This window comes from Silene latifolia, chromosome 1 (genome assembly GCF_048544455.1).
Source record: "Silene latifolia isolate original U9 population chromosome 1, ASM4854445v1, whole genome shotgun sequence".
Lineage (NCBI taxonomy): Eukaryota > Viridiplantae > Streptophyta > Magnoliopsida > Caryophyllales > Caryophyllaceae > Silene > Silene latifolia.
Window position 1 is genome coordinate 11,139,315 of NC_133526.1, and position 13,882 is coordinate 11,153,196.

General features: G+C 45.3%; 1 protein-coding gene across 1 annotated transcript; it reads right to left on the bottom strand.

Annotated features, from left to right (window-relative positions):
• Nucleotides 1–2,195: 2,195 nt before the first annotated feature.
• LOC141637318 (uncharacterized) lies at nt 2,196–9,158 on the bottom strand. Its single transcript, XM_074446883.1, has 4 exons — nt 8,256–9,158; nt 7,824–7,971; nt 5,321–7,057; nt 2,196–2,635 (listed from the first exon to the last, which is right to left on the bottom strand). The coding sequence occupies exons 1-4, from the start codon at nt 9,156–9,158 to the stop codon at nt 2,196–2,198; spliced, it is 3,228 nt and encodes a 1,075-aa protein (XP_074302984.1).
• Between the last annotated feature and the right edge of the window lie 4,724 nt (nt 9,159–13,882).

Below are 13,882 nucleotides of genomic sequence, written 5' to 3' on the forward strand. Positions count from 1 at the left end.
ATATTCATGGGAAACTGACGGCCAATTGGGAGGGTCCCTACAAAGTGGTCGAAGAGATGAGGCCGGGTACATACCGGCTGACAGACATGGGAGGCGTACCTTTGATGAGCCATTGGAACACCGATAACTTGAGAAAATACTTTGTATAGCGGCGGAGGTGTCCAAACCCATTGTGGACACCCCAACGCACGATCATGAACAAATAAGTCGTCCAAGTTTCCCGTCAAAGTGTTTGTCCCCTCCACAAATTGCCACCAGGCAGGAACTCAAAGAGAAGAATCGCTATCGAAGCCGCAACCCCGATTACCTCGGACAAAGCCGAGAGCGACGGGGAACACGCCCGGTCGATACGCTAAAAAAGAACGTATACTCGCCGCAATTGAGACGCCAATCTAAGCGGTCAATATGCCTACACAGTTACGAACGCTATCGAAGCCGCAACCCCGATTACCTCGGTCAAAGCCGAGAGCGACGGGGAACACGCCGGTCGATACGCTAAAAAAGAAACGTATACTCAGCGCAATTGAGACGCCAATCTGAGCGGTCAATATGCCTACACAGTTACGAACGCTATCGAAGCCGCAACCCCGATTACCTCGGTCAAAGCCGAGAGCGACGGGGAACACGCCGGTCGATACGCTAAAAAAGAAACGTATACTCGGCGCGCACCGAGACGCCAATGAGCGGTCAATATGCCTACATTCTTAACGCTATCGAAGCCGCAACCCCGATTACCTCGGTCAAAGCCGAGAGCGACGGGGAACACGCCGGTCGATACGCTAAAAAGAAGCGTATACTCTGCGCAATTGAGACGTCAATCCGGCGGTCAATATGCCTACAGTTACGAACGCTAAAGACGTTAAACACAGTTTAGACATGCATTCAAGCTGCCTCGGTCATGCCGAGTGTAAAAACGAAGGCACTCAATTAATAACGCAAAGAGACAAACGAGGAATCGTGATCAAAGCCCCGGCCAAGCCAAAGGCCGATAAGATAAATTTATTAAAAATGATTGCAAGGAGAGTACAAACGACGGCCGTCCCCATAAGGATAGCCTAAACTCTACCTACCAGAGCTTTACAAAAAGCGAGGAAACAAAAAAACAAAAGGTTACAGACTTGGGATTTGAAGCGCCAAAAGGATGGCAGGGAGAGAAGGCTCAATAATTGGCCCCCGAACAGCTAAAGCTATCCGAGACACCGGGTGAGTCTGGTGACGACCGCCCGTCTCCCTATGCTTCGTTGCCCTCCGTCAAGAGTAACAAAGATCTTCGGTGGCCGGCTTTGAGGAAGGCTGAACATCTTCAGGCAACTTCAGCCTCTCACCCTCCTTCACCTTCGCATCATGGGCCGCCTTGGCCTCGGCTATCTCGAGCCGCCTTCGCGCCTCCGCCTTCTCCGCAGCCGCTGACTCCTCAGCATCAGCCATCTCGTCCAAAAGCTGTTCAAATTTATCCCACGGGAAAGAGCCCTCGGGGACGAGTCTTCTTATTGCCTCCCTGGCCGCCTCCTCGGCCTGGTCCCGGAATTGGGCGCACATTTTAGGGAGAAGAACATCTTGAAGCATTTCGATATCCTTCTCCTTTTGATCAAGGGCAGCCTGCGCGTCCCTGAGCGCCTCGGCCTGGTTGTGGAACATGTCCTTCCACTTTTCTCCCTTGGCAACCACGGCGTCATAAGCATCCTTGTACTTGTCCCGCTCTCCCATCATCCTGGCAGTGGCGGCATCAGCTTCCTCCACCTTGGCCCTCTCGGCCCCTAGCGCCTTCTCAATCTCCCCCCACACGCCGGTGGCAAAGCAAAGAGATCCTGTTTAGCCTTCGTGGCTTCCCCCTTTGCGGCAGAGAGATCGAGCTTAAGCTTTGCGATCAGCGGCGCAGCTTGGCCCATGGTTTTCTCCTGCTCCAAGATATAGGAGCCGGCTTGTTGGGTCCACTTGGCCATCCTCTTATAACATTTCACACCCTCTGCCACAAGCTCGGAGGGAGAAATCTTCTGAGCCGAGGAGTCAACGACGATGTTTCTGTCACCCGCCTTCTCAACAACCTTCTCAGGCTGTTTCTCTAATTGCCGTTCAGTGAGAACGGCGGCTGCCGAAGGAGGATCTACAAAAAATTTACACAAAGCATCCATGTCACCATGCATTGACACATCAGAAAGCCGGTCATCTGGTATGTCTAACGAACCAGCTAAATCCTAACCACAAGTTAGATCCGTACCAGTCTGGACCCTCTTGGTTCGAGGGCCGGCTGAGTCAGTCTTCTCCCCGGCAGCGTTGGAAGCAGACGGAGGATCTTTTCTCTTCTTCGGAGAAAAGCCCTTAGCAACAGTCACCGACCCGTCAACGATTTCGACGACCTCCACAGGCTTCTGAACCACGAGGGTCGAAGAGGGAGCTGGCACAGACGCCGCCGCCGGCTTGGACGCTGATTTCTTTGATCTCTTCGGCACGCCGCCAAGAACCCGTGCTTGAGCCGTCTCCTGATCCAACGCCCTCGTCTGTTTGTCCATGAGTTCGTTAGGGGACAGTCGGCGATCACGCGCTTCAGCCGTAGGATGACGGATGAGAACCTTCCCGTCCTTATCAAGCCCCAGCCTCTCCAAGTCTTTCTCAGACAGATCCTGACCAAACCGATCTGCAAGGGATCAAACAAGAGTTACATAAAGGAAGTAAGAAAGCTCCAAACAGGAACATAACAAGCAAAGGTGGGCCTCACACCGACCCCACTCACCACGGCTGAGGGCCGGTATGAGGCCGACGCGGCATAGCAGCTCGTCCTGAAGAATAATCTGAGTTGGGGGCAACCATCCCTTCTCAAAGATCAAACAATGCATTGCCCGCCTCTCATCCGCAGTAAGAGGGACCAACGAAGCGTCCATCTTGACCTTGCTACCCCGGGAGATATATTTCTCATACTCTTCCCGGGTCTCACACCGCAAGTGAACGGGACTCTGGAAAGACCGAGGCAATGGGTAGTCCTCCGGCACTTGGACATACACCCATCGCTCTTGCCAGTCTTTGCAGGAAGTAAGCTTGTTTACGGAGACATATCCTGGCTCCGTCTGCACGCTGTACCACCCCACCTTTCGGGCGATTGACGGCCGAAGACTATGAAGTCGGCGGAATAAGTTGACCGTAGGGACCTCCCCTTTAAAGAGGCAGAGCCACACAAAGCCGATTATCGTCCTCATGGCCAACGGATGCAGTTGAGCCACGGCAAGGTTCATAGCTTTGATGATGGCCGCGACGTGTTCGTTCAAAGGAAACCGGAGCCCATACTCCAAATGCTTGATGTACACGCCGATATGGCCCGGGGGAGGGCAACAGACCACCTGACCCTCCTCAGGGATAACAATTTTATACCTCTCACCGAAGGAGAAATGATCTCCGAAAAGAGTCCCTCCGGAGCTGCTTGCGAATTTGTTTGTCCAGACACGGTCGAGGCCAGTCCTGCAGGCCTCACCATGATCCGGGATGGTCGTCCTCTCACCATCAACAGGAGCCCTCTCACCATCATCATCAGCATCATCTTCATCCTCCCCTTCCTCCGGAATGGACAGGCCAACTACGGGAGAGGGAGACCTAGGGCCCCCAAACCTTAGCGGGATGGCATCTAGTATCCCCTCCTCGTCAAGACGCGACGGGGAACCCCCCGGCGCAGAAGTGCTAGTCCCGGCATCAGCAGAAGACATGTTCACAACAAATTACTAGCAAGATAAAAGAAAAATTCGTTTGTTTACCTTAAAAGAAAAAAACACTCGCCGGATCAAAGACTCTGAAGATCGGAAGAAAAGGAAGCCCTTGAAAGTTTAGAAAGATGAAGATTTTGGAGAAAATTTGAGAAAATGAAATTAGTGGCCAAAATCACGGAAAAACTGCCCTATTTATAGGAAAAAGCCCATGAAGAAGGACCAATCGAGCAGCCCATGAAGCGACAGCCAATCAACGAGCAGACACGTGTCGAGCATGCAACCACGGAATGTCAATCGTCGCAACAGTTAAACGTCAATCAATGCAACAGTGACCAAGCGTCTTCAACACGCCCGTTCACATCTCTTCGACTATTCATCTTCCTCAACAAATTCCTAGGTATCTAGTCTCCGCCGGCCACCTGATCAACCAAGCTAGGAAGCACCGGCCGGGGGCAATCAAAATCAACCTAAGACTCTCACCCCGGTCTCGGCCAAATCATGTTCTTTTCCACATCGGATACCCTTTACGCATCCATGTGGAGGGGGGATATGGTGTATGGTACGGCCTCAACATGACCAAGCCGACGAAGATGCTCGCCGATGAAGAAATTTTTACTTGTGCAGAATATATGCTCAGCATACATCGGAGCCCATACCACGGCATAGACTACGCTGGGGCAAATTGATGGGGCATATTCTCGCACCTTGACCAAGTCAACACACCGAGCAAGGTCGAGACATCCACAAAGAATGTCAACATATCGATGTAGCTAGCCGATGCTATCCATCGGCTGTCACTGGTCTCGGCCTGGCAACTGATCAGCCGGGACACATATCCGCGTACTCATATCCAAGACCCGTCGGCCGGCCTGCCATAGGTCCATCGGCCGAGGGTAGAACGGTCTTTCCACCTGCTAGCCACTTGGCCACTTGGCCACTACGTGACAAAAGGTGAAAGTCTATAAATACTCCTCAACCTTCATTGAGAAAAGGATCCCACAACTTAACCTAAATACACTATTCATCTGGTAATATCTTCTTTATCTCTCTACAATACACACCTAGCCAAGTAACACAACTTAATCCTTTAAGTTTACTGACTTGAGCGTCGGAGTGAGTACGCTTGGCACAAAGCCAAGCCCTCAGTTCGTTCATTGTTGCAGGAGAGGCCGAGAGGAACGATAGAAGCAAGAAGGGGTCAACTCAAGACATTATTCTACAATCCAAGGGTGGTAACGATACTTGCTCTGGAATTACACCCGGAACACACTCAATAAGAGCTAAATACGGAACAATAATATTGCACATTGACTAGCACAATTTTATTGTCTATTACCCCCCCTCAAACTGGAGCATGGAAATCAATAATGCCCAGTTTGCGGAGTAAGTAGTGAAATTGTCGGACTCCTAAAGGCTTTGTAAAGATATCAGCAACTTGTTCGTTTGTAGGAACATGCATAGGTGTAACCAGCCCATCCGTAATAGCATCGCGAACAAAGTGACAGTCAATCTCGATATGTTTGGTTCGCTCATGAAAAACTGGATTTTGAGCTAAGTGTATCGCAGATTGACTATCGCAAAATAACTCCATAGGGCGGAAACGGGTACATCCAGAGTAGCAAGCAAACCCTTAAGCCACTTAAGTTCACAAACAATTGCCGCCATAGAACGATACTCGGCTTCAGCTGATGAAAGAGACACCGTATGCTGTTTCTTGGTTTTCCATGAAATGGGAGAGTCACCAAGAGAAACAAACCAGCCGGTAACGGATCGTCGTGTAAGGGCACGAGTACCCCAATCCGAGTCACACCACCCTGAAATAGTCAAAGAGCTGTTGGACCGAAGCAAAATGCCTTGGCCAGGACTTCCTTTAAGGTAACGTACCACCCGGAGAGCAGCGTCCATATGAGCGGTCCGTGGTTTAGTAAGGAACTGCGAGAGAACATGTACGGAGAAGGTCAAGTCCGGTCTCGTGACGGCCAAAAAAATAAGGCGACCAATGAGACGACGATATCGTTCGGGATCATCCAAATAGGGACTGCCGTTCACGCTCAGCTTGTGATCCGGGTCCATTGGGGTGGAGGCAGGTTTTGCACCCAAGAGACCTGTTTCGGTGATGATGTCAAGAGTATATTTCCTTTGATTAAGAAAAATGCCGTCTGAATTTCGGGCTACCTCTATACCAAGGAAATATTTTAGGGAACCCAAATCCTTCATTTTAAAACATCTATTTAAATATACTTTGAAGACGGAAATGGCCTGAGAATCATTCCCCGCAATTACCAAATCATCCACATAAATCAAAACATGTAAGCGGACGTCATTCATAGTATATGTGAAGAGTGAATAATCGGAGTAAGATTGCCGAAACCCGTAATGACGAAGAGCACTAGCGAGCTTGGCGAACCAACATCGTGGGGCCTGGCGAAGTCCATAAAGTGACTTCTTTAAACGACAAACCTTACCCTCGTGACCACGACCAAAACCCGGAGGCAACTTCATGTACACTTCTTCATTCAAATCGCCATGTAAGAACGCATTATGGACATCCATTTGATGTAATTCCCATTTCTTGACAGCGGCAACAACTAAGAAAGTACGAATAGTTACCATCTTAACGACCGGTGCAAATGTCTCGCCATAGTCGAGTCCCTCGACTTGGTGATTACCGAACACAACAACACGGGCCTTTAATCGCTCAATCGAACCGTCGGACTTGTATTTTATCTTATAAACCCATCGACACCCAAGAGCTTTCTTATTAGGTGGCAAGTCGGTTAGCTCCCATGTATCATTAGATTCGAGAGCATCTATTTCTTCCTTCATGGCGGTACACCAACCAGCATCTGTAATTGCAACTTTAAAGGACGGGGGTTCGACACCCGTAGTAATACCGACAAGGAAATGCTTATGACGAGAAGAAAATTTATTGCAATTTACGAAATTAGCTAAGTCATAGGGCGTACCTGAGGGAGATGACGGAGATGTAGGTGAGTCGGGGGAAGATGGACTGTGAATAGAGTCGAGAACATAGCCTTTCAAACGGAAATTTGGAATTTTTAACCGATGTCCGCGGCCAACATTATCGCTGGAACCAGTGGCATGACCCGTGTCTGGTGCGGGACCGGAAACAGAGGCAGCTGGGTCTGTCACGGGTTCTGTTTCCGAGGTAATGGGTGCAGTTTCGGACACCGTTTCCGAGGGCTGTGAAGTGGCGGGAGTAGCGGTATCAATAGAGGCATCATCAGGTTCATCAAGAACAAAGAAGAAGTCATGCTCATGGGTCAAAACAGGCGTGGAATTAGAGGGCATATAATGAAAAGAATCCTCATGAAATTCGACATCACGGGAAATAAAAATGGAGCCTGTCTCAATATCATATACCTTCCAACCTCGTTTATTGTGAGGGTACCCAAGAAAAATACACTTTCGACTACGAGGTTCAAATTTGTCACCGCGAGTTTGTTGATTATGAGTGAAACAAAGGCAGCCAAAAACTCTCATATTTTGATAGGAGGGAGACGTACCGAATAAAACTTCATATGGGGTTTTGTGATTAAGAATTTTGGAAGGAGTGCGATTAATTAAATAGGCGGCTGTAAGTACGCACTAACCCCAAAAATGTTTCGGAAGACGCCCCTGAAATAACAAAGCTCGGGCAACATTTAAGATATGCCGATGTTTACGTTCGACACGACCATTTTGTTGGGGGCGTGCCAATGCATGAGGTTTGAAAATGAATACCCTGTTGTAAAAAATATTCGGCCATGTGATTAAATTCCGTGGCATTGTCACTCTGCACCACTTTCACCTGTTTCGAAAATTGTGTTTGAACCATCGACAAAAATTGCATAAACACACTTGTGGCTTCCGTTTTAGCAAGCAATAAATAGACCCAAACCGAACGAGAACAGTCGTCCATAATAGTGAGAAAATATTTAGCGCCACAAGTGGAGAGAGTCCGATACGGACCCCAAAGGTCACAATGTATCAAATTAAAAATATCCGATGCAATATTCTCGCTTAAATTGAAACTAGCACGAGTTTGTTTGGCTAGGTGGCACACGTCGCACACCAAGCTTTTATTAACGGAAATAGAATGAGGTAAAGGTAAAAATTTAACCACATTGCCTCCCGGATGACCAAGGCGTCGATGCCATAACTCATAAGAGCAAAGAGTGTCAACCGTGTGCACCGTAGTAGTCGGACCCGTGGAAGACAATAAAAACAGTCCATCCCGAAGCTCACCAACTCCAATCATCTTCCTCGAGGAACGGTCCTGTATAAGACAACGATCTTTAGTAAATTGCAACATATAATCATTATCAGCTGTTAATTGGGAAACAGAGATTAAATTGCAAGTCAAATGAGGAACAAATAAAACCCGTCGCAAGGTGATAAGAGCATCAATACGAATGGTTCCCATTTTAGAAGCCATAATTCTTTTGCCATTAGGTAACCCCACAGGACGAGGAGGAATGACCATGCTGTCCGTAAACAAAGAGAAGTCACCTGTGACATGGTTAGACGCGCCGGTATCGACAATCCAAGAAATAGACTTACCCGAAAGACGATCAGGGAGATGATATTAAGTGCATTAGCATGCACTGTTCCAGCAGCATTAGAAGCCGTAGCAGACCCCGAGCCAGTACCCATTTGACGACCCGAACCCTGCTGTTTGCCGCGGCGTAATTCGGCTAGGGTGCGTGGCCGACTACCCCACCAGTCCGGAAAATTGCCACTCTTAATAAAGCAAGAGTTCAGATCGTGGCCATAGATGTCACAATGAGAACAAAATAATTTACGGCGTTCCGCTTTTTCTTTTTCACGTAAAGCTTTCCACTCGGCAGGGGTTCGAGATACACCAGGAACCGCAAATGCAACAACATCCGTCACATCCGCTGGGGCATCGTCCTGGAGCAGGCGTTCAGCCTGGAGGGCGGCATGATAGCCACGATTAAGGGATGGCAGCGGGTCAAGTTGGAATTGTTGATTACGGAGAGGTCCATACAAGCTACGGTCTAACCCCATAAAAAACTGGTGTAGTCTTTCATTATCGAGTCTTTTAATGGCTTTTGCGGAAATTTCACAAGTGCATTTACCGCATTCACAGGCAAAAGGAGGTTCATGAACAGAAATTGCATCCCAAAGAGATTTTAATTTGCCATAATCTTGTGTGACAGACATACCTTTCTTTTGCCGACATTCGCCAAGTTCAGTTTTCAAATTATGAATTGACGTACCATCGACTACAGCAAACCGCTCGGCCAAGTCATTCCACATGACAGATGCATCTTCGACATAAGGAACACTTTCGAGGACTGAAGGGTCGATAGTTGCTCGAAGCCATGAGACAATCGTACAGTGGACGACTTCCCATTGCCCTAGGAGAAATTCGTCAGTAGGTTTCTTGACCGTGCCGTCACAGAAACCAAATTTTCGACGTGATTTTAATGACATCCGCATTGAGCGGCTCCAATCATCATAATTTCGATTATTTAAAAGTATTGTAGACAATTTGAGGCTCGGTAAATCCCCGGATCCGAGATAGAAAGGTGATAGACGGTCGATTTTTGAAACGGAAGTAGTATCCGTTTGAGGAACGCCTCCACCAGACATGGCAAGGAGGAGAAAAAAAATGATGATTTTAATTAGGTTTTAAGTTTGGCTCGATACCATGTTGGAAACGTGAAAGCAGGAAGAGAATAGAAGGGGAATAGAAGTTGTTATCTTTTATTGATTGGCATGAGTCTATTTATAATACATGTAGGTGATAACCTAATAATTTGTTACCAAAACAACCTATTAGAATTAAGGAGCAAATCACTCAATAAGAGCTAAATACGGAACAATAATATTGCACATTGACTAGCACAATATTATTGTCTATTAGATAGCGCATGTTATATAGCGTGCATCAACATATAAAATGTGAAATATTTGGTATTCACTATGATTTAAGGAAAAATAATTATGAAATAGGTAGGCAGTAGTGAAAAAAAAAGTTGATTAAGTAGGGTAGAAAAGTGATGAAAATTGGCTTCAATAATTCATATTTATATTTGGATTTTCCGGAGGTTCTTCTTTGGAGATAATGAGATTAGTTTCTATGCATGTTAAATTTGTTAATTTTAATGTCTTTTAATTAATAAATAACTACACCTATATGAGAAGAGTAAATTAGGTAATTTCGCATGCCCTCGCTTCATTTAGCTAATCGTATCATGACCGCAACTATAGATCAATCAATCAAATTCAATTTGAAGAACCGATCTACATTTTATTTTTGTTTCAAAAAATAGGTTAAATGGACTTGATATAAGTTCGATTCCTAACTCTTACGAATGAAAAAATCAAATAAAGTTGGGAGGGGTCAACCTATTAAATTGTCCTCAGTACTTCGAAGGAGATTGGCCCCGTTGCTGGTAGGTAGAGGTGGCAATCGGGTCAGTCGTTTCGGGTTTGGGTCAGGTCTGATCGGGTCAGGTCATATCGGGTCGTGACTACATTCGGGTCGGTTCGTGTAATACTCCGTATTTATAAGTCTTGGGGTACTCTATCGAGTAGCCCTTACTCTGTCGAGTAAGGGCAAGTTGCGAAATAAAATAGTTTCTGACCTGTTGGGTACTCGATCGAGTAGCTGGGGTACTCGATCGAGTAGGGGGGTACTCGATCGAGTACCTTGGGTACTCGATCGAGTGTCCGGTTTTACGGGGGAGTTTTCTCGGGTTTTGTTAATTACGCGATTAAGGTATTTAAACCAATTCGTCTTTGTTCTAAATCACTTTTTACAAAACCTAAAACCTGTTTAAGAGAGAAAGCAACTTGTCTTCTTCCTAACCGCGTTCTTGACAATTCCCGGAGTTCAGACGGTCGGTTTGCATCGTAGTTTGTGTCGTTGGATTCCTTGCGTCGAGGGTAAGCTTTTAATGTAATTTATATAATGTTTTGTTAAGATTAGTGAAACCCTAATTTAGGAATTTGGGGTTTTTATGAATAGTAATTGAATAGTAGTATCTATGTGTTGTATGGTAGGAGGAGAGTTCATAGAAGAGGCGTTTTGAGACAACCGTAGATACCGTCTGCGTGTTGTGCTATCCGGGTAGGATTTCCTACTCGCATTAGTCCCATAATGGGATATTGGTGATGTCTTTGTAGTTAGTTGATTGATTTACGATGATTGTAATTGTAATTGTGATTGTGATTGTGGTTGTGTTTGTGATGGTTCTCGAGATGCGTTCTCGGCTGAGTGGGGTCACTTGCGGGAGTGATCTCACGTCCTAGTTTCGCCCTTCGTGGAACCCGCCACGAAAGGGGATGTGCACATTAATGGGACGGGGTTATCGCTCGTACGATGAGCGGGGCTTAGGTGGGAACGGCTGCGGTCCCCCATCGCGGTGGCTGTCCAAAGTGGACGGTCGATATTGAGACGATGGGAGTTGGTGGTGTGTGTGTGTGTGTGTGTGTGTGTGATTCAAATTGTCTGTTTATCTTATTGTTGATATATGTATTGAATTGTGTGATTAGTATTGACCCCGTTTAAATGTTTTAAAAACTGTGGTGATCCATTCGGGGTGGTGAGCGATTATTGAGCGTGTGATATGACGCGTATGGGATAGCCGGATGAGTCATCACGTGGCGGTTAGAAGTCTTCCATTTGTGTCGACGAAGTCTAGTAGCTTTGATAGTTTTAGTCAGAGACCGTATGAGAACCTTGTAATTCCTTTTGTTAGTTTTGGTTTTATAATGTAATCACTTAAACTTATTTAATAAAGTATGTTTCTTCATTGTCTTATGATTATCATGCCTCGGGTAACCGAGATGGTGGCATCCTTATACCTGAGTGGTCCTGGTAAGGCACTTGGAGTATGGGGTGTTACAAATGGTATCGAGCGACGATTTTGGAACTCCTTAACAAATGAACATAATGAACATAGGGAGTCTAATAAAATGAACCTGGTGTATGTGTAATGGGAGCCCCGGCTGATGCTAGGTTTTGGGTGAGTAGGCGCCCTCACTTCAAAATCTTGGCCCCATGATACTTAAGCCAGTCACATGGTATGGGAACGTGGAGTCCGTGGGTATATGTGTGACGTGTATGTTAATTGTGTTGTATATGGTTTGTTGAAAGTATGTTGCATGATAGTTGGTTGACATGTTGGTTGGAATCGTTGAAAAAGTATATGAGAATGATGAATGATATGGTAGAAAAAGAATGTAGTTCGTATATGATGATGTGTGATGAAGTGGATTTGTAATGTTGTTGTATTAGCAACATGGAAATAGGATTTGTAGTGTATGGGTGTGGTTTGTGTTATGAAAAGTTATGAAAATTTAAAACATGCGAGTAATACATGATTGAAAGTTGAATGTTATATGAGCATGATAGATGGTAATGTTTGACTGTTGGTAAGTAGTAACATGAAGAATAGAGGTTCAATGATATGTGTTTTGTATAACGAATTGGATGAAAAGCATGATGGTTGTTTATAACGTGGCACTTAATAACACGAAGTAGATTATTTTGTTGATTGTATGAGGAGTCGCGCAGATTTGAATGCGTAGTTGTAATCATAATGTTGAAATAATAATGAATGCATAGTACGTTGGGGTATGTGAGATAACATGCGGGTAGTATTCACGAAACTGCATGACTCGATCGAGTGGGTTTGATTCGATCGAGTGGGTACTTGTCGTTATTTTGACCGAATCGTGTTTACGGGCACTCGATCGAGTACCTCGGGCACTCGATCGAGTATGGGGTCACTCGATCGAGTAAATGGGCTACTCGGTCGAGTAAGTCGAGATCGAAGGTCTATTTGGGTTCTGAGTCGGGGCACTCGATCGAGCATGTTGGGCACTCGATCGAGTAGCCTCAACTCGATCGAGTAGGTTCTGTACTCGATCGAGTGGGGTCCGTATCTGTCATATGCGTATTTCGGGTCGTATGTTTGTCTTTTGACATTCGTTGCATATTACGTTTAATTCAAAGGTGTTGTATTACTTCTTTATGCATTGTTTTACGTATGTGTTGGTCCTGAAGCGTAAGTTACCCAATCTTATGTTGTAAAGAGTGGCACTATGATGAGTATGAGTTCGGTGGGGAGGACATGAATTATGAGTGATTATGATAGATGGTGGAAAAAGAAAAGGAAGATTGGTATAGTTTATTGAGGCAAGGCGCACGTTTTGCGGGACGGGATGAGTGATATGATTGTATGTTGAGTAATGTAAAAATAAGTGAATATAGACAAGGGATGATGTGAGTATAATGAACGTGAGAATGAAAAGATTGAAAGTAAGAATGTGGATGGTGGCAGCTTGAGATGTGTAAAGAGTTAAGGAGGGAAATGGTTAGGAGTCGTGTGGGTTATGGATTTAGGTAGTGAAAGTTCGTTTAAAGGGGTTGAGAAGAGTAATATATAGTGAACTTTGTGGAGACATGTCGCGAGGTGTATTTATAGACAGTGAGTGAGTTTGGGAGGTTTATTAAAAGATGAAACTACTGTGTGAGTTCCTTGGGTAATTGGCGGTATGAAAGGAATTTTGATTTCTAGAGATGTAAGAAGGGAGATGCAATTGTTGAACAAGAACGTTGATTCTATGGATGTATTAGTGGCAAGGGTGATTGATGACACAATAAGAGAATATTTGTGGTAAGAAAGAGGGAGATGATATCGATATAAAATAATGGGATTTGAGCTTTGGAGCGATGAGAAGGTAATTGGTGCACAAAAGGGTTAGATAGAAGTAATAAGGAGTTGAGCTATTAAATTGGTATTATTGAGTGTAAAGAGAAAAGAAGGATAAAAGTAAGCTGAGGAAAATGTTCACCGGAGTTATGTGATGTAAAGGTAAGGAATCATCGAAATGTGTGATAGTATCACGAAGATGTTAGGCGAAGGTTATATAGGAGTTTCAGGACAACATGAATGATAATGAGTTTCGAGGAATTAAGGAAAGTAAGAAGTTAGAAGAATATCCGCATGATATGAGATTTTGGTGGAGAAATGGATGATGATTCAATTAAGGAAAATATTGGGAAGAATGTTGAGATAATTTTGTTCATGGATTCGATGTTCGTTGTTTGGGATGTTAACCAAAGATAGAAAAGAAATCATGATATTTAGAGATGAGTGAAGAGGTTTGATGTCCGAACAGTGGTAGTGTTATGGTCTTTGACTAGTGGT